This window comes from Xyrauchen texanus, chromosome 7, assembly GCF_025860055.1.
Source record: "Xyrauchen texanus isolate HMW12.3.18 chromosome 7, RBS_HiC_50CHRs, whole genome shotgun sequence".
NCBI classification, from domain to species: Eukaryota; Metazoa; Chordata; class Actinopteri; order Cypriniformes; family Catostomidae; genus Xyrauchen; species Xyrauchen texanus.
The window spans coordinates 43278056-43299508 of NC_068282.1; the positions used below are offsets into that span (position 1 = coordinate 43278056).

Here is a 21453-nt window from a genome sequence, read left to right on the forward strand (position 1 = left end):
CCTCCCAACAGTAATGAGTAATTTACTCAGAATCTCAGTGGCTTACTCTCTTGGCCTGCTCCAGCTGCTCAGAGATCTCCTCCAGAACTGTGCCGTGCCTCTGCCTCATCTCCTGGACCTGAGACTCGTGGTTCCTCATTTCGTCATCAATGGCCTTCTTCAGCTCTGCCACCTCCTGCTCTCGTTTGGTCCTTTATACAAAATTGAGTACAACACATTTGTTTAAAGACACCAGAAGCAAGTTTTACCAAAAGGCCCATTTTGTGGTAGCATTTCTATGATTCTAAATCACTCCAACACATTGGACCAATTTAATAACTAACTAATAGGCTTTTTTATTTGGCTTTTACTATTTTTAGACAGAGCAGTGGCAAGTAACAGGCAAGTAGTTGGAAGCGAAGGGAATGGGATCAAGAAAAAAAAAATAAATCGCAGGCTCTACTCAAATGTGTGTAGAGCATGTGCACTAACCACTGCACCATGGTTCTGATTGTATTCAATCCTTAAAAGAAAAATAATAATTTTCTTCCAGCTATTTTACTGGACACAGATTAAAACTATCCCTTATTTAATAGATTTTTCCCTTTAAATCTCGAGATCTGCCATCTCCTTGGCGATTATCATTTTACTAGAGACAGCAATGGCAAGATATACATTGAAAAAGGAGTTATATTTTGGTCTGTTCTCACCCAAAACCAATTGGATCGCTTCAGAAGACATGGATTAAACCACTGGAGTCTTTTATGCTAAATTAATGTGCATTTTGGAGCTTCAAAGTTTTGGTCACCACTAACTTGCTTTGTATGGACCTGCAGAAGTCAGTCATATACATCTAGGATGGCATGAGTGTGAGTAAATTATTCAAGAATTTACATTTTTGGGTGAACAATTCCTTTAAGATGAACAAGTTTGTAAAATGTAATTAGTTCCTGGAGCAAAGGCTTGTACCTCAGCTCCTGTTGAGCAGCAGTGGTGTCAAGGGTGTCTTCCAGCTCAGTCTTCAGAGCCTCCAGCTCCTCACTCAGATCTCTCTTGAGTTTCTCCGCTTTGTTTCGGGCTGCTTTCTCAGACTCTAGATCTTCCTGCAGTTCAGCTAGCTGGGCCTGCATCTCCCGCACCTGCTTCAGGGCATTGTTCTTCTGAACAACTTCTTCATCACCTCTAAGGAACACATATCAAAAGATAAGGAGGACTATTTGGAAACACAAAAATCCCTTTTGAAACATTGTAAAAACTAGATTATAGTTCATCTTTAATATGTTTTACACAATGCTTTGAATTAAACAGGCTTGCTTAGAAATATACTAATGAACAGGGATTTAATATGTAAATCTGATAATTACAAGGGAGTGTCCAAATAATTTTGGCCATGTAGTTCATGTATTTTCATGGTTGCGTTACCATGTCTTGTCACAGCAAGATGGTAAGCTTATGGTTGTTGATAGACAGATACCTGAATTTCTTCACAATTGGGAAAAGTAAACAAACCCAGAGGTCAAGAAACAAACATTCCATGACTAATATACCAGTTAATTTCATCCTAACATAACTCAGCCTACCATATGCTATTGTTTAGACACGGTCAGCTGCATGATAGCAAAATTATTTTTGCTCCAAGAGAACACCCCTCCCACCATGTGTTCCTGGTTATTCAGAGATTCACCTGGCCAGTACAGCCTGTAGCTCCTCTTCTTTCTTGGCCAGCTGGATCTTGAGTTCCTCAATTTGGGCCTGAAGCTCAGCTATCTGATCTTGTAGGTCTGTGGTCTCACCATCCAGCTTTCGCTTGGCTTTTTCAAGCTCTTGCCTTGTTTTCTCTTCCTTCTTCAGACGCTCTGAGATTCAAACATGCCAACAGAAACAAGCTAAATCATAATTTCCATGCACTTGACAAGTTGGAAATAGTATTCCAGTTGTATGCCTTTCCGAATAATACAAATAGCTAGATTCAACACTGTCTTCACCTTCCAGGTCCACCATCATCATTTCTTGCTTGTTCTTGACTTTGCCAAGGTTCTTGGCCTTCTCCTCTTCCTCAGCCAGCTGGGAGGTCATCTCATTGACACGGTCTTCCAGGAGTTTCTTCTCCTAAAGGATAGGGAGAGAGGAAAGTGTTCCGATTTGAAGCACAACAGGGGCCAAAGAAATGTTTCAGTATTTTTCCATTTAATGAAAACACTTGACAGATGGATGGCTTCCCTGATCCTTTGTCTTGCAAAATTCCTTCACAATATTCAATTTCTATCTCTTTGTGCATCATTAACACAAATATATGGCCTTTGGGTTTCAAACAGTCTGAAGCCTAAACTGACCTTTAGGAATTTGGAGTTCTGGTCCTCCAGCAGCAGAATATCCTCCTCCATCTTTTTAATCTTAGCTTCAGCTGTTACCTTCTCCAGCTGAAGTTTCTGTCGGGCAGCCTCCTCTTCATCCAGCTGTTCCTCAAGGTCCTGTTAGGATACACAAAGACACATACATATATTTGGCTAATGGACAACAATAGTGTGATATTCAATTCCACTAAATATTTGTATACCTAATATGCTATACATTGCTTTTTGTGTACCACATTCCTTATTCTTACCCAGAAGTGATTGGTTATTTTCTATGTTACATATGAATTTAGACTTCCTTGGCACTCTGAGCATAAATTAGAGTCTATAATTGATCCAATATTATATTTCCTCAGTTAAATCTTCACCTGTATGTGCGACTGCATTTTCTTCTTCTCATTCTGCAAAGACTGGTTCCTCTCCTCTTCCTCCTCCACGCGCGACTCCAAGTCATGAAGGATCTCTTCAAGCTCTTGTTTTTTAGCCACCAGACGAGCCCTCATCTCTTCAGCTTCAGCAAACAATTCCGTCTCAGCCTGGAGTTGCTCTGCCAGGATGTTCTTCTCCTCTAAGAGCTGAAGGGAACAAAACAAGAAGATCTTATCCCTCCGCTTCTCCAGTCCTTCATATTTTTAGGTTTGAACTTGGTCGACAAGGTCACTATGCTCCCGTAAGGCTGCAGAAGATTGTAGAGATTCCATAAAATGGAAAACATCCATGAGAGGCCATGTGTTACTGTTATTTTACCAAGGAAAACTGTGTCATAATCTGCTACGAAAAATGGAATAACCCCTTTACCATGGGTAACATAATCAGCAATATAAATTTAATGAACATTGATATTATCACAATAGCCAATTATGCCAAGAAAAGTTGTTCTGTATGATTTGTAGTAACTTAGTGTATTAAAATAAAGCACACACAGGTGTGCTTCAATCAGCTATTTTACAATGTCTTCGAATGCAGCTCATTTTTGGGCCAGACAACATGTTGTGTAACAAACAGTTAATAACACTGTACAGATCATGAATCTAATAACTATAATAACAGAGGGAGCATTATGTGTGTGCTAACCTGCTGGTGTTTTCTCTCCATTTCCACAAGCTCGTTCTCCACTTTCACTTGCCTCTCCTTCACTTTAATGAGCTCCTCATCCTTGGCCTGCATTTCCTCTTCCTGACGGGTCACCTGCAGGAGGGGTTTCACCTGCAAACACAATGATAATACAAGCCTCAATAGAAAGCTAAACATATCCATAAACACAGACATCTTATAACTATTATCAGTTTCTCTAGTAACCACAGAGACACACACAAAAGCTAGTCAAATGATTTAAACATTTATGAAAACAGCCTCTTTTTAGAAATAAGACCAACCTTGGTGAAGAGTCTCCACCATTGCCAGTGGCGCAGTTTCAGGTAGGCGGCACAGTTTCTCTGCAGGACTTTCAAAGCACTGAGCTGCTGTTGTTTTTTAGAAAAGGCTCTGAGGAACACAACCACAGAACAACCTTCCTACATAAGGTCTCGTAGGAGTACATTTCCAATATTTCCAGTCTTTAAACTGCATCACTGTGGGTGTTTGCATTTGGACTCACTTGCGAGCCAGGTACCCTCGACAGACTGACTGAAAGTAGATGATGATGTCTGTTATTTTCAGGTCTCGCTCTTCTTCCAGGTGTGCTAAAACTCCAGTGCGGAAGAAGATTTTACTCTGACCGATCCTGTAGAGGTTTGGGTCAAGCTCCAATGCTCGGATCTACAGATGAGGATGTTAGTAAGTGATACTAGCTAGTATTTAGTACATGTTTTCTATTTATGCATAAAAAACATTCTATGGAACTATGGACGGCCAAATCAAAATGACATGAAAAGTTAAAGTAATATTCCAGGTTCAATAAAAGTTCATCTCAATCAACAGCATCTGTGGCATAATGGTGATTACCACAAATTAATTTCACTTGTTTGTCCCTCTCCTGTCACTGGTTTAACCCCTCAAATCTAACCTTTAACCAAAATTACATATAAAAAGTTTTTCCATGAAAATAATCTCTTTATGCCTTAAAATGTCTTAGATATAACTCTACACCTTTGCCTCATTTAGTATGCGCAGATCTATGAATATGCAAATTAGTGCCCGTCTCCATCTCCCACACCTCTGCACCGCACACCTGCAGTTTGGGCTCGCTGTGTCCCCAGGATAAATTGATGGCACCGCGTTGGGCTTTAATATATGTTTAGTGGTAAAACCCATTTGTTTTTGGGTAAAAAAATAAAATTAAAATAAAAATTCTGGCAAATGACAACAGCAAACCAGAGTTTTCTCTGGAAGTTTTGCTGAGACATTATGATTTTTACAAATAAACTGCATCCATTTATCTCAGATTTTCAGCTCCTTTGGTAATACATGAAGGATCACCATTTGTCCTTTGACAACTTTGCATCCGAAAGCAGAATATGTCTTGCAAAATACCGATAAATAGCTACACCTGGCTTCTCCAGATACCCCTCGCTTCCCTGTAGCGTATGCTATTGATATAGAAAGCCCCACCCCGCAAATTGACAGGACTGCAAATGCTCAGCCATGGCATTGACTGCTGATTTCACTCCTGATATGTCTTCTAGCATATAAAAAAAATAAAAATGGACAAGGTTAAAAACTTAATTTTTACCTGAGGTGGTCTTTTTAAAAAAAAAAATAAAATAAAAAAAAATAAATCAGTGATCAGTTTCAGTGAGGCACTTACACTGGATGTGAATGGAGTCACTTTGTGTACAAATGTGAAGCTTCTAATTTTATTCAAGCACTTACATTAATACTTCTGTTAAAACTTGTATATTATTTCAGCTGTAAAGTTGTTGAAATCGTAATTTTTACAGTCAATTTAGGGTTTTATTGATTACGGCTTTATGTCGTCATAGCAACAAAGTTATAAAATTGGCTACAACTTTACACAGAAAAGATTAGCATGTAACACTAAAACCATGTTAAAACCCATATCGTTTACATTTTGTGGCAATATTTTTAAAACAGTGTGTATTTGAAAGTTTACAGATTGGCCCCATTTTCTTCCAATGTAAGTGCCTCAATTTTTTTTTAAAGGAACGACAAGTCGAAATAAATTGTGGCAATCAACTTGTGCCACAAATGCTTTCAATTAAACTTACCTTGTATTGAAACAGAAAAATGTATTTAAATCAATAAATAAACATGCTTGTTTATTTTTTTTATATTGTAAGTCCCCCCCCCACAGTTTTATGAAAAACTATTTCATAAAAATAATTGTATTACTATGCAAAAGCTAGGGCACTTTGTGGGTTCTGAAATGCAGGATTCCTCCACTGGCTGTCATTTAGAAATTAAGCATATTATAATTAAAGTGAAATACTCATTTTTATAAAAAAATATTTAAATGCTGTACTTATTTTATGAAATGTTTCAAACAATAATTATAATTTTATAGAATATTAAAAAATGCATTGGAACATCAACTAAGAATGTAATTATTCAATGATTAAATTATTTGAAGTGGAGTATTTTGGTCCTCCATATGGTCCTCTCTGATGGGAAAATGTTTTGCCAGTCATCTGAGAGTAAAAAAAAGAAAACCTCACCATTCTCTCACAAGCCTGCTTGCCATCCATAAAACCTTTGGGAATTGCATTGGGAGTGAGGATCTCATATCTAGGAAGGAAAAAAATACAGTAGTTTTATCACTGGTAAACTCCAAGTATAGCACATTGACACTACTGCACTAAAGGAGGAAAGTTGTCCTTTACTCTTAAAAGATAACAAGATATCTAATTATCCATTAACAAGACTTCTGAAACAGACCTCTGTCTAAACTCTTGGAAGATGATACGGTTGGGGAATCCCTGTCTGCAGATCCTGATCCCTTCTAGAACCCCATTACACCTCAGCTGATCAAGAACCAGGTGGGGCTCCAGTTTACCAGCCTAACAGAGAAGAATGGGAAAGCCAATGAGGTGTATGGCCGTTTGATACACTTTAATAATAGTTCACAACTAGTTTATGTCCAAGCGTTCAATAGTTGCAATGAATGACAATACAACAGTGAATTAACAACAACAGATGGCCTTCATAAGCATAGGTCATGTTTACTTTGTTAAGAAACCTGCCATATGAAAATGAAAGGGGATAAATGTCACTTACTCTTTTCTCATGATTGGGGATGATACATCGGACGAAATTGGGGTTGGTGTTCCTCAGTGTGGCCATCAGTTTTGTAAGAGACTCTTTATAGAGCTGACCCACAGTACGGAACATGCCCTTCTTAGTCTTATATGTGGCTCCAAACGCGGTCTCATTCATTCCTGCCACTTGGTCCAAACCAACAATACGGTCCACTGCCATGAAGAGCGAGAACGAAAGAAAGATTTGGAACAGCTGTTCTTCAAAGTTACCGCTACAGAATATAAAGTATGGTCACACAGCATAGCCAAATCATGTATAGATAAACATGGGAAGTCTACAACTAAAGCTCTATTTCAACAACAAAAAGCAGAGTGTCAGGGTCAAAATACGCTGTGTATTTTTGCAAAGAGCATTTAAAGCAATGTTCCATTGATTCGTTCAGGCCTTTAATCATCTAAAGTTATATTTCCCAAAAGCAAACAGAAAATAAATTTCAAAAAGTATTACAGTGTATTTTGACTCAATGCCACAAGTTCAGAAAGCCAATTCATGAGCCATTAGACTCTACAGGTCATGGCTGACTATGCCAGCAGGACCAGAGCTAGGCAAATGGAGACATGAAATAGATGAAGAGTGCCAAAGGCAAGACTACATCTAAAAACAAGCACAAGCTGCATAAGAAAGAAATGAAACCACTCAGCTCCAAATAAAGAAATCATCTCACTGGGATGGCAAATCTCACAAAACCGATCTAAATCATGTTTAACCCCACAATCAAAAGAAATAAATACAAAATTATACTATGCTTAACAAAAATGAAGCCTATATTTAGGACCATTAATTTTCATTCAGTTTAAAGAAATCCAAAAAAATAGGCCTTTTTTATTATTCGTTCTTTTGTATGCATGACGCTGTAAACATAGATTTTGTTTTTCAAGAGCGCTCTTTACTCCTCTCACTTGCACACAATAGGTTAAAACTAGTGATGGGACAAAATATGGAATTTTGAAATATTGTGAACAAAAATAAAACAATAAATATCAAAGTTTGATATTTTGAAATTTGCAACAAGTTTTTCTTTCCATGTGATCAAAAATAAATGACTGTCAAAGATCAAGATCTCTCTTTGGCTTCTTTCTACACCATTTACAGGGTTCGCAAAAGGACCTTGAAGTGCTTAAAATGCCCGAATTTAGCTTTTAGAAATTCGCTGTATGTTAAAAAGTGATTGAAATTCAAATTTCTGATGCGTAATGAGTGCATTACTTTAAACAGTGACAACTCAAATCATTATTATATATGCTAGTTCATGACAATATTAATTGATAGAAATAAAAACAAGTACATTTGTCCCTTGAATGTTAAAGAGGAGTTTTGATTATAACCCATCATATTTTTCAGGACATATTCTGTTCAGTTCTATTGCTTGTCCTGCACTTGATCGATCCGTCTGAATGTAGCCTATTGAAGGTTAATTTATTTGTGATCTTTTCTTATAGAGAAAGGTATATAATAAACTCTTATTAATTGAGCTTTGAGAATTTATATTGTGTATTAGAGAACTTTATTTTGATAAGAAATTATAAATGTGCATTTTGCTCAAAGTTTCCAAAGCATAAACAATTTTGTGTCATACCTTTTAATTTAAGTATTGTTACATATACAGGATTGAGATTATATTGAATCATTAACCTCATATTGTACACTGATGAGCCAAAACATTATGATCATTCACAGGTGAGCGAATAATGTTGATTATCTCCTAACAAGGCCACATGTCAAGGTCTAGGTAGATTAGATGGTAAGCGAACAATTAGTTCTCATAGTCAACGTGTTGAATGCAGGAGAAATGGACAGAAGCAAAGACATGAGTGACTTTGACAAGGGACACATTTTTATGGCCAGATGACTGGGTCAGAGTATCTCTGAAAATGGCAAGGCTTGTGGGGTGCTCCCAGTCAGCAGTGGGGAGTACCTATCGACAGTGGTCCGTGGAGGGACAAACCACAAACCGGCGACAGGGTATTGGGTGCCCAAGGCACATTGATCCATGAGGGCAATGAAGGCTATCCTGTCTGGTCCGGACCGACAGAAGGTCTACTGTGGCAAAAGTAACTGAAAATTTTAATGATGGTCATGGGAGGAATACATAACACATTGCATCGCACCCTGTGGAGTATTGGGCTGCGTAGCCATAGACCGTTCAGTGTGCTCATGATGTCCCCCGTCGAAAGCGCATACAAAGGATATGCATGCATTGGAACTGGACCTTGTAACGGTGGAAGAAATTCACCTGGTCCGATGATTCCCCTTTATTTTGTTTTTACCTCACACAAACGGCCGTGTACATGGGTGCCAATTACCTGGGGAAGTCATGGCACCAGGATGCACTGTGGGAAGACGACAAGCCGGTGGAGGGAGCGTGATGCTCTAGGCAATGTTCTGCTGGGAAACCCTGGGTCCGGCCATTCATGTAGACGTCAATTTGGCACATGCTACCTACCTAAACATTGTAGCAGACCAGGTACACCCCTTCATGACAGTGGTATTCATTGTTGGCAGTGGCCTCTTTCAGCAGGATAATGCGCCCTGCCTCATTGCACACATTGTTCGGGAATGTTTTGAGGAACATGATGAAGAGTTCAAGGTGTTGCCCTGCCCTTTAAAATTCCCCAGATCTCAATCTGATTGAGCATCTGTGGGATGTACTGGAACAACAAGTCTGATCCACGGCGGCTCCACACGGCTCTTGCAACTTACATGACTTTTATTTTTTTATTTATTTAACAGGGACCATACAGTCAAACATAGTTACAATACAAAGCCTGTAACTGATGCGCAGCATATAGAGTTTATAGCTAATGCTAATTTTCAACTCCTGTCCCTGGTTGGGCATTTTTAAGTACATTATAAAACCGATACATAAAAATAAAAAACATTCACATTTCTTTAAACACAGACAGACAGACAGACACAGAAAAATAACAATAGTTAAAAATGGTTACAGTTTTGGTTTGCCTTTAGCCACAACTTAATCCTGGAAGTGAACTTTTTCAAGTCATATATGTCCTTAATGTCAGATGGTAACGAATTCCAGAGTCTGCTCTTAACAGAAAAGGCTGTCTGTGCGAAGCTTGTCCTACAGTATGGTATTGTACAGTTATGATTTGTGCTGCTTCTGGTAACTCTTTTGCTGTTCTGTATTTGAATAAATGTACTAATTGGCTCGGGTGCTAAATTATTAATACACTTGAAAATTAATTTTAAAAAACATAAATTACTGAAGCTTTCAAAGCTTGATAGATTATATTTCTCGAGGATGTAACAGTGATGGTAACGGATTGGTTTCTTTTCCATAATTTTTATTGCTCGACTGTAAAGTGAACCAATGTGTTTTGTTGCAGACGGGGCTGCTTGCGCCCAAACTGTCATGCAGTATGAAATATGCGAAAAGACCATTGCATGCATGTACAGCAGGGCTGCCTGGTTTGGTATGTAATTTCTGATCAGTTTAAAACAGTTAAGATTCCTTTGTATTGTTTTAGAAATTTTCTTTATATGTTCAGCAAATTTAAGTTGAGGATCTATGACCAATCCAAGGTATTTAAATTCTGTAACAGATAGAATTTTTCCATTTTGTAAGTTAATTTTAAATCTTTCACTAAGATCAAGTTTCTTAATAGAAAAACACATGGAGACTGTTTTTATAAAATTTAGCACCAACTGATTTTGATTGAGCCACTGTCTAACATCAGCCATACATCAGCAGCCAGCTCTGGTGACTTAGTGGGTGCATAAAGAACTGCATCATCTGCATAGAGCTGGAAGATGGCACCTGAACAGTTCAATGGTAAGTCATTTATAAAAAGACTGAACAGCAAAGGACCAAGTATGGAGCCCTGTGGTATGCCCAATTTGATGTTCAAGAATGAGGATTTTTCTTGGGCAACTTTAACACACTGTACTCTAGCCTGAAGATGGGACGCAAACCAATGTACTGCCTCAGTAGGGAAATTAAAAGATGACATTTTAGTTAAGAGCAAGCTATGGTTGATTGTGTCGAAAGCCTTTTTAAGATCAAGGAATACAGCTCCCACCACATCACCCCTATCTAGGGATTTTTTCACATTTTCAATAAAACAGCAGTTTGCAATTTCAGTTGAATAACCCGATCTAAAGCCAAACTGCTGTGGGTGGAGGAACTGACTGGCTTCTAAATAGTCAACCAATTGTGCTGATACAACTTTCTCGATTACTTTAGATAAAATAGGTAAAATAGATATGGGACGATAGTTACACATAGAGTCCTGACTTCCTGATTTAAATACTGGCACAACGACTGCTTTTTTCCATCCTAAAGGAAATGTACACGTTCTTATAGAAAGATTGACAAGATGTGTCAGTGGTTTAACTAACACAGTTCTATATTTTTTTAAAAAGCAACTATTCATCATATAGATATCATTTGATTTGGAATTTGACAATTTATTAATAATTTCTGCAATTTTTGTCTCCGTACCCTCTGTAATATAAAAGGAATCTGCAGAAGTCACTCCAGTTGAATAATTGAAATCTATAGACTCAAAATCTTTTGTTAGTTCTTCTACTGATTGCACAAAATATGAATTTAACTCATTAGCCATAGTGGCATTATTATTTATATTCTTTCCATTTATGGTAAGTTCCTTTATCCCTTTGTGTTTATTTGTTTTATTAGTCAGATTGTTTAAATGTCTCCAAATGGAATTATTATTATTGCCCTTAGCATTACCTATAAGTTGAGTATAATAGGAAACCTTTGCTTTACGTAGTTCTAGTACCACTTTATTTCTTAAACATTTGTAAATTAACAGATCAGTATTCATTTTTGAGCATAATGATTTTTTCAGAACCAAATCTCTCTTCTTCATAAGCTTTCTGATTTCATTACTTATCCATGGTATAGTAGTTTCTTTCTGACTACATCTTTTTTGTTTTATAAATGTATCTATTAGTCCTGACATAGCTGTAGTCATAGAATTACAACACTCGTCTACATCATTCACAGCCATGATCTGCTCCCAATTTAAGTTAAGTTCTCTTTCAAACTGCACAGTTTTAGCTTCAGGAATGATAAATGTTAATTTATCACAACCAGATTTGCCAAAATACTGTAGCCTCTTTCTAGTCAGTTTTCTAGCTGTCAGAATCATGTTGTGATCTGAGAGACCTGTTATCAAATTGTACGTCCTTGTTATACGTTCTGGTTTATTAGTAAAAGCCATATCAATAAGTGTTTTGGTCTGCCTTGTTATCCTAGTGGGCCCTTTAATCATTTGTAGATAATTACATTTTGTCATGATTGTTTTTAATTTTTGTTTACCATTTTTGTCAGTCCAATTAATGTTAAAATCACCATACCATATAGTCTCTCTATAAGAATCAAGTAGTTTAGCTACAAAACTTAAAAAGTAATGTTATGAGAAGGTGGGTTATAAAGAACAACAATATTAAAATTCATTGTAGATGATAAAATTACATTCAAAGCTAAACATTCCAGAGGGGTTTTCAATTCAACTGTATGACATTTAAATGTATCTTTTATGTATATTAAAACTCCTCACCCTTGCCTACATCTCTGTCCTTTCTGAAACATTGATATCCAGCAATCCTTCAAACTTGAAGGATCTGCTGCTAATGTCATACCACAGGACACCTTCAGGGGTCTTGCAGAGTCCATGCCTCGGCAGGTCAGCTTTTTTGGTGGAACGCGGAGGACCAACCGCATATTAGGCAGGTGGTCTTAATGTTTTGGCTCATTGGTGTATGTTATACTGAATCGTGAGATAACCATATTGTCCCACCCCAGCAACAAAAGAGTTTGTATTCTTCAAGCTGCATCAAAACACACAGGCAAACTCACGCATGGCACTCAAACCTGCAATAATTCAATAATAATATAACTTCTCGCTCACTTTTTTTTATGCATCTTGTGTAAAGATGTCGTTGCCCTGCATGTTCTCAGCTTTCACGTTTCTATGAATGTCGGTATTTTGCTTCTGGGTGATATTTCACTTGTTTAGCATCAATGATGATTAAATTCCACCATACAAACATTGCAAATTACTTTTGTAAAGCGTTAAACATTTACCTCCTCCAACATACTGTTAATTAAGCAATTAGAAACACTTGTTAGTTTTGACTCAATGGGTGCTGGCAAAGTCTAGCTTCTACCTCTACAGCTACAACTATATTTTTGCAGCATATCAAATTTGCTCAACAATCTTTTAACCATTACCTTCTAGTAAATTCCAGCTTTAAGAACTGCTGATCTTATAACTACTTATGTTCTTTTCTTAACAGGGGCCTCTATAAAAAAAATCTACTGAGTGGTCAGTGTTGACTGGCACAGGACTGAGCGAGTATTTTGGATTCCAATGAAACAAGATCAGTATTGTTCCAAGTTCCCAGTCGGAGACACTGCAGAATTCCTACCCCCCTCACCCAAACGTCAGCTCCCTTACATGGCCCATCAATAGGCTGTCTGGCACTTAAATCAAATACGCTGTCTGAACGCGAAGTGCAAGGGCATGTCAACATTATCACACATACTCATGTTTTGATGAGTTTCATGAAAACACGTCCAGGTCATATTTCACCCAAGGAATATTATATACCTCTTATAATTATATTTTTCTTAAATGAAATTAAGCCTATTTTCACAATTTTTTGTTTACTGTGACACAGTATTCAAATTTCTAATTACCATAATGAGCATGAGCGTTTTAATGTTATTTTTTTTATTTTTTTGTAATTCTCATTTGCAGTCATTCTCAAAAAATAACAAAAACATCTTAAATGTCATTAAAAATAGGCTTCATTAAGCTAAATATTTATTTTGTCTTTATGATTTTGAGTTGAAATTTGACCCGGATTTGTTCTCAAGTTTTGTAAGATTCACCTGCTCATCTGTCAAAATGGCCTTCAACACAAATGACTAACAATACTCCTTAATAATGTGTCCAGATTTAATAATGAGTGCATTTAATTGCACACTAATAGCTGCCAACTAACAAAAACAACTTATTAAAAATTAAATTTAAAAAATAAATGAATCAGACAATGGATTATTCTCTGCTTTTAACATCAAAAAGTAAACAGTGGATAATATTAAAGGTGTTCACATGCAACGCAAAATCGGGGTAATGGGCAAAAATCAAACCCCTGCTTTTTTCTTAAACCGTTTATTATCTTATGAGGGGAAAAATAAATGCTTAAGAGCCTTTACATGTTGTTGGCTTCTTAAGCATAATCATGCATGTAAACACAATCAATGACTTTATACTTATATTGTTGAATATTTGCTAGAGCTATACAGGGAAAATACTTAAGGGCGATGTGAAGTGGTCGTAATTGCTTAAATAACTCAATAAATAAAAAGGGCCCAATATCCTTGTAGCTAGCGCTTAGAGTTACCCAGATTACACTGTAAAAGTGTTCTGCAGATTCAATATTGCAAATTAAGTCACTTTGCACATAATTTCAGTTTTCATGCCATCGTGATTCATGGTCAGTTTGGCCATCTTATTGAATCAGCCAAGTCAAGCTTCCTTCCAAATGAATCCAGCAAACTCTAAAGTTAGCCAGCTAGAGGGACCAGGGCCCAGGTCTACAAGCCATGGGAGTGTTTGAAAGTACACAATGTGCTGGTAAGCAGAGACCTACAGCATCGTATACCTTCACCTGGCGATTCATGGAGACTAGAGACATCATAAAAAGACGCTCTTTGGAAATTCTGAATCTCTATGATCAAGAGACAGAAAAGGGGGCAAAAGGGAGATAAACAATGAGCAAAATAAACACAGCTAGCACAAAAAAAAAGACATAAAATGGTAGTAAAAACACTGGTTAGTGCTGTACAACACAGGTGAGAACAAGCAACAGTATGTCATCATTCCATTTGCACTAGCTTCAGATATTCTGGAAGCATGTGTACTTATAATGTAAACATTTTTAAATACTGCCGATCCATCTTATTGCACAAACAAAAAACTATAAATGTAATGTAATATTCCAGATTCAACGCAAGTTTTTGAGTTAAGCTCAAATCAACAGCATTTGTGGCATAATGTTGATAAACACAAAAAATATTTTTGACTGGTCCCGCCTTGTCTTAAAAAAATACAAATAAAAAAGATTCACTGTTTCACTGAGGCACTTACAACACAAGTTAATGGGGTTGATCCGTAAATGTTCAAATACTCACGGTTTCAGCAGTATAGCCACAAGATGTTAACAATACGTGCGTTAACATGATTCTAGTGTGATTACTTACTAACTTTTTCTGTGCAAAGTTACTTCCAATTTGACAACTTTGTTTCCATGAAGACATAACGCTGTAAACCTTAAACCCTAAAATTGTTTTAATAGAAGAATGAATGCAAGTGCTTTTATGAAATTATAAGCTTATCATTTCTGCTTTTAAACCCTACAAAAATTGGCCCCATTCACTTCCATAATAAGTGCCTCACTATAACACAAGAAAAGGAGGGATGTTGATGGTCAATCAACATTGTGCTACAAATCCTGTAGATTGATCTTAACTTGTATTGATCCCAGAATATTCCTTTATGGTAATTCATTATTGTTAATACCTTGACCAGGTATGTGCGAAATGACTAAAACTAATATCATGTTAACAGTATACCGTAAATATTGCTTAAAATTAAGAGAAAATATTTTATAATAAAAAAAACATTATATACACTTGGTGGTTATAGAATATACTGTGTACATTTTAGTTAAAAACAAAACTCAAAATAGTAAAACTAATATGGCAAAACAAACTCTAACTTCTGATTGGATGAGGCACATTCCAAGCCGTTGTAAAATCGGCAATAAATGCACATAATTCAAATTCTATGTTAACGCGGCAAGTCGCCAAATTTTTCGGCAACTGTAAACTCCACGTTGACAAACAAAACTCCTTAATAACAAGCCATTCCTTGTCTTGACTCACTTGGGACATGTCCTGCTCTGTAATATCATATTACTTTATAATTCATCATCACTGTATACAAGTCATGCCCACTAAAAGCCGCAAATAAACCTATCTGGTATATACAGTACAACAAAATCAGCCCTAACTCTGACCCTTTGTAGCTGAATTAATAGTAAGGACTTTGTTTTTGTTAAAATATTTGTGTCAAGCCACCATAATGCATAACAAGCAGTTTTTACGTGGCAGAAAAAACATGAAACTGAACAGTTAAAACAACAGTCTCTTTCTTCACAGAGTGGGAGGGTAGAGCCATAAAATCGGGCAGTTAAACGTTTCATATGTCAGGGGGAGTTGGGAAGGCACTCGAGAAGGAAACAGCTTACCATCCTTCCACAGTTCAGCCACAAACTTATCTGTGGACTGGTGCAGGAGTGTGGCCACATTGTCATTTAGAGGGTCCATGTTTTTCATTAACCACTCATCTGCCTTGTAGTCAACCTGCAGAGGACAAGGGAAATAAACACCACGTTAAAACATTAAAACATTCAAGATGGAAATGATCAGTCTGCCAGTTCAACGATCATCATCCAGTTCAATCTGTGTGAATTGTTTAAAGGTTTAGCAGTTCAAGCTGTCATTGTATGTTTGTATAATGTTATGCAGCTACTGAAAGTGAGTCAATGAACTTTTTTCAATTAAACAACAACAAAGCACCCTCTCATTTGGTGGCTTTTAACCTGAAGAGAGCTCAAAAGGAGTGAAAAATGTTAAGCTCCCCATTTCATCCAGTGTCAAGTTACTATTGCAAACGGCCTGTTGATCTGAAACAGATGTGGCCCACAGCTGGAAGCAGCTACGCTTGAAGACAGTATCACAGCATTTCACTGCAAGCCAATATAGCCAGACTAAATCCAATTACATAAGGTCAAGATGCATTCCATTTTTTTTTTTACTGGAACAAGAACAACAGACCTACATTATAAAATATATAATTCTCTCATTATCTAAACATTCTACATCATTTAGAAACAGATACAAATGTAAGTTGCATTTTGCCAAACTTTTCCTCTTGTGTTCCACATGAGAAAGTCATAAGGACTGAATAAAAAGTGAAATCAAACATTTGTATTGTAGCACTGATATAAATACAGACATACCCTGCCAGCATAGTGAATGATGCAGAAATCGGCCTTGTCTTTCAGCTGTCGTGGTTTCTGGAACTTGGTGTGAGTTCCCTGCTCTTGCACCAGTTTGTCCACAAAAGTTTTATCAGTGGCTTTAGGGAACCAGCACTCCTCATCCAACAGAGCCAACACACCAGGAGGATTTGCCTTGGAAAGTGACCATATCAAAATGATTATTTATAGAGGAGTCCAAAAGCACAGCACTAAAAGCCCCTTACATCACAACATTCTTTACAGTGGCAACAATAACTTCTAGCACATTACATTCTGTAAATGCTTGGGGTAGAAAATATTTTAGTACCCTAGAATAAGAAATCATATGGATGTGTGCAAAAAAGTGTTGAGGTGAGAGCTCACCGGTCTCTCGATGAGGTCAATACATGGCTGCAAGTCGAGTCCAAAGTCGATGAAGCTCCATTCAATGCCTTCCCGCTGGTACTCCTCCTGCTCCAGTATGAACATGGTGTGGTTGAACAGCTGCTGAAGCTTCTCGTTGGTGTAGTTGATGCAGAGCTGCTCAAATGAGTTCAACTGACAAGAGATGGATGAAGCAATAATATAGATATACATTTTTAGTCCCAGAACAGGTTAAATTGGTACTTATGACCAGTATCAACAGAATACAGCAGGTACTTGTGTTCTAAAGTAATCCAATTGTACTAGTTTAATTACTCAATTTAGCAGATGCGTCTTATCCAAAGCATGCTATAACCACTCCACCCTGTGTAGTACAAAATGGCAGGATTTCCATGGAAGGAACACTCATTTCCTTCAAATATGAAATAATAAAGTACTGTTCAGACACTTTATGAAAATGCGGTTTGGCACAGTCTGATCATTCTCCTTTTTAAATGCATTTTAGAACTGAGCATTATGGTTTAGTCTGGTTTTGATATCCTCTATTTTGTCCCAATCAGTGCGTTTAATAATCTGTTTTGAATTCTTTTCCCCAGTACTTTCGGTTTTTTGCATTTCCTAGATATTTAGAAAGACACCAACCATATCAGAAGCCCCCTGACTTGTTGCAGTGTACTGATTCATGCCTACGATTTAGAGCAGAGATGGCTAAATATGAAAACCCAGGAAGCCGCACCTGGAATATCTCAAAGCCAGCAATGTCCAGGATGCCAATGAAGGAAGCTCCCTGGCGCTTGGTCCTGTCCAGAGCTTTGTTAATGCGGTGAACAAGCCAACGGAACAACCTTTCGTATGTGGCCTTGGCCAGGGCCTCCACAGCAAAGTCAGCCTGCAGAGGAACAGGCTCAATGTAATACAGACCTCACATTTACAAACAATATGCATTAAAACATTTGCTGATCACACTGTTGATATAAAGTAAAAGTTTAAAGGAGTTAAAGCAAAAAGCTTTATTACATTATTAATATTAAAATTAGGGCTGTCAATGGATTACAATTTTTAATCGAATTACATGGTGTCCCGATTAATTAAATCGCATATACAAATATTTGCTGAGAAAGCCCATCATATAACAATAATTCAATATATAAAGATGAAATAATAATACATAGTTATCTTAAAATATTTAAAAATTATATAAATAAAATAAAAAATATTCAGATAATTAAAATGCATTACATTCTTGTGGCAGAAGTGTTCATCATTGATAAGTGGCTTTAGAATACAGTGTATTGTTTACTACCATATTATTGAACATAAGCCAATCAGAATACAGTTCACAGCAATCCATTACACAAGTGAATTTGTCAATCAGTTGGAGATTTATTATGAGGGCTTGTTTAAGGGACAGTCAATGAACAGCTGCGTCAGACATGCTTGTGTAGCGTCTTGGATGCGTTGCATCATAAACATAAAATGTTTAGGTCACTGTGTCAAGTTAAATATAGTTTAATACTTAGAACACATATTGAGATCCCTTAGTTCGGATTTGCGCTCCATCAAGTGTTTTGAACGCAAGAACGTAACACATGTTTGTGTTGTTCTGTCTGCTCAAGGGTATTTTTCTTCACTATATAAACTGCGCATTGCCACACAGCTGAAATTTCACTTACTGCCCTCTGGAGTAAACCGGGGGTACTACAAGCTTGCATTTCTCAGGAATCTTCCATATTACTGTCTGGAGGCATTGTGATTAATGACGTAAATTTTTTTAATGCGTTATTTTTAATCAAATTAATTGCACTGAATTGAAGCGTTAAATCGACAGCCCTAATTAAAATACAAATTCCAATTTTTTTACTATGCATTAAATCTCTTTAAATAATACTTTTGAAAAGTAAAAGTACTTTCGATTAGGAAACACAAAAAATTTGTTACTGTCAAATATTTATCAATTTCAGTTGGTCTCTCTGCTACTGAGCAGTTTGGAATAGCAGGAATTAAAAGAAATCACTAGTACTATCAGTCAATTAAAATATTAAATTGCGATTACCGTAATTTCCGGACTATAAGCCGCAACTTTTTCCCACGCTTTGAACCTCGCGGCTTATACAATGACGCGGCTAATATATGGATTTTTCCCACTTCAAATTTTAGAAAAAAAAAATAAATAAAAAAAAAAATAAAATATATATATATATATTCTGTGACGTGCTCAGTTTTTCGGCAGCGTGAAGCTTTCATTAGACCAATGAAATTGCCGAACGGGTTAAGGTCAAAACAACTTTTTTTGTTTACTGTTTAGATTAAATCGAGCGCGCTCAAACTTCCCATCATTCTGATTACGGTAGTAATTTTGTCACCCTCACCATGGCAAAGACATGGAGAAACGCATATGATGCTGCTTTCAAGTTGAAGGCGATTGATCTGGCTGTTGGAAAAGGAAATAGAGCTGCTGCACGGGAGCTTGGTCTTAATGAGTCGATGATAAGACGTTGGAAACAGCAGCGAGGAATTGACTCAGTGCAAAACGACAACTAAATCTGAGGCTATTCAACTCCGACATCGAAGGAGATGACTTCAGTGGTTTCAGTGCACAGGATCGAGGAAGATAGTGACCAATTACTTTCTTGGTAGGCTACTATTTACTGCAAATGTTTTATTACAAGCCGTGTGTGGCAGCGGGGCGTGGTCAAGCGCCCGTCCGGGAGAGAAAAGCTGTAAGAGCGCTTACACCTGCGCTAAATTATGTCTAACACCGGTGTCTAATTTCAAGTGCCCTGCTTCACGTATCCTTGGGAAAACTGTCACACGGGCACCAGTGTGACAGTTTTCAGCAGGGCACTTGACGTTCCAGGTAAGGCTTTTAATGGCCACAGCAATGTTTACAATCAATTTTATAAAGTTTCTCAATTCTTCTATGCGCCAACACTAGACTGACGTGTGTCACTCTCTCAGCTCTGTGGCTGCTGCCTTTTTATGCCGCTCTCCCCATGCTTACTGAAATTAGACACCGGTGTTAGACATAATTTAGCTAAGGTGTAAGCGCCCTTACCGCTTTTCTCTCCCGGACGGGCGCTTGACCACGCCCCCGCTGCCACACCGTGTTTCGTTAAAGCCTATTTATTTTTGTTACAAGCCGTGTTTCGTTAAAGCCTGAATAAAGTTCATTTGTTTCAATGTACCGGTAGGCACCTGCGGCTTATAGACAGGTGCGGCTTATTTATGTTTAAAATAATATTTTATTTAAAAATCAGTGGGTGCGGCTTATATTCAGGTGCGCTCAATAGTCCGGAAATTACGGTAATCACATTATTTTTCATAGTTATTCGCAATTAATCACAGATTTGTAAGTGCTTACATTTTATTAGATATGTACTTTTCCTGTTAAATGCATTTATTTTCTTTCTAGAAAGGAAAACAATATGTACAAATATTGCTTTATTAAAATTTCCATACAAAGACTTCTACCATATAAAGATAGAAATGCACTAAAATATCACCAATTCAAATAACATTAAACGTTTCACAAAGTCTAAGTGGGAGTTTGACTAATTGAAAGAACTAGTCCCTATAGGTTGCACAGTCATTGGAATGTACACTAAATCTCTTAAACCCTCATCCTCCACAATATTAATCAATCAACACACTCTGGCTATCCACTTTGGATAAGGAATTCAAATGATTCACATTTGGGGGTTGCCCTACAGACAACAGCCGTGTTCAGAATGGCATATTATCCATACTACTCTTACAGCTTCTATCATATTTATGTATGGCAAAATTGTTGCCTATTGTCGTAAATGGACACAGAAGTGAAAAAGGAAATGTGGCATGTGCAAATACACAGCACTAGTCCAAGATCAGCCCAAAGCCAGCACTGACAATTGAAGACTAGTGAAAATATTGTTTCATAGATGAGAGGATGGGTGATCTAAAATATATACAGTGAGAAGGGAAGAGTTCATTACCTGTTCTTTAGTTTGGGCCTTTTGTACATAGTCTCTACCCACTTTGATTCTTGGAGACAAGATAGCACGTGTGAATTCCATGACATTCATGCCAAGCAGGTGGCAAAGCTTTTGAGCAGCTGAAAAACAGAAGAGGAAATATTCAAACGCTTATACAGACTCACCAAAAATGGTAACATTCTTTTCTGTTTAAAAGCATCTGCTTAAATGGACTTAAAAGGTGGTGAGAGAACAAGTTATTTCTGAGACACATTTACTCGTGAGTATGGCTATTATTACAATTTACTGACTTCTAAAACCAGTAATGCCTGTTTAGCAGCAAAACAAACCCAAAGTATCCCCTTTAGGATCACTGGCAGGACATTAATTTTCCAGTTTCATGTTGTGAATGAAATGACTTGGTGGCTTGAGCAGCTGAATCTCTCCATATCTGACCATGAATGGTGATGGTAAAAACATATTCAAAATGCCAG

The 21453-nt window shown here is 37.2% G+C and overlaps 1 protein-coding gene across 4 annotated transcripts in view; it reads right to left on the reverse strand.

Annotated features, from left to right (window-relative positions):
• myh10 (myosin, heavy chain 10, non-muscle) overlaps nucleotides 1-21453 on the reverse strand; it is an 83004-nt gene that overhangs the window by 12442 nt on the left and 49109 nt on the right. For all 4 annotated transcript variants that reach the window (XM_052130060.1, XM_052130058.1, XM_052130057.1 and 1 more), the window contains 17 exons: nucleotides 20981-21099; nucleotides 17746-17898; nucleotides 17010-17183; nucleotides 16626-16799; nucleotides 15852-15966; nucleotides 6507-6700; nucleotides 6168-6289; nucleotides 5948-6017; nucleotides 3931-4091; nucleotides 3710-3818; nucleotides 3408-3539; nucleotides 2702-2908; nucleotides 2313-2450; nucleotides 1965-2088; nucleotides 1664-1835; nucleotides 949-1161; nucleotides 47-191 (listed from right to left, as the gene is read on the reverse strand). In XM_052130060.1, the coding sequence (XP_051986020.1) occupies nucleotides 47-191; nucleotides 949-1161; nucleotides 1664-1835; nucleotides 1965-2088; nucleotides 2313-2450; nucleotides 2702-2908; nucleotides 3408-3539; nucleotides 3710-3818; nucleotides 3931-4091; nucleotides 5948-6017; nucleotides 6168-6289; nucleotides 6507-6700; nucleotides 15852-15966; nucleotides 16626-16799; nucleotides 17010-17183; nucleotides 17746-17898; nucleotides 20981-21099 (2522 nt within the window). The remainder of the gene's footprint in view (nucleotides 1-46; nucleotides 192-948; nucleotides 1162-1663; nucleotides 1836-1964; nucleotides 2089-2312; nucleotides 2451-2701; nucleotides 2909-3407; nucleotides 3540-3709; nucleotides 3819-3930; nucleotides 4092-5947; nucleotides 6018-6167; nucleotides 6290-6506; nucleotides 6701-15851; nucleotides 15967-16625; nucleotides 16800-17009; nucleotides 17184-17745; nucleotides 17899-20980; nucleotides 21100-21453) is intronic.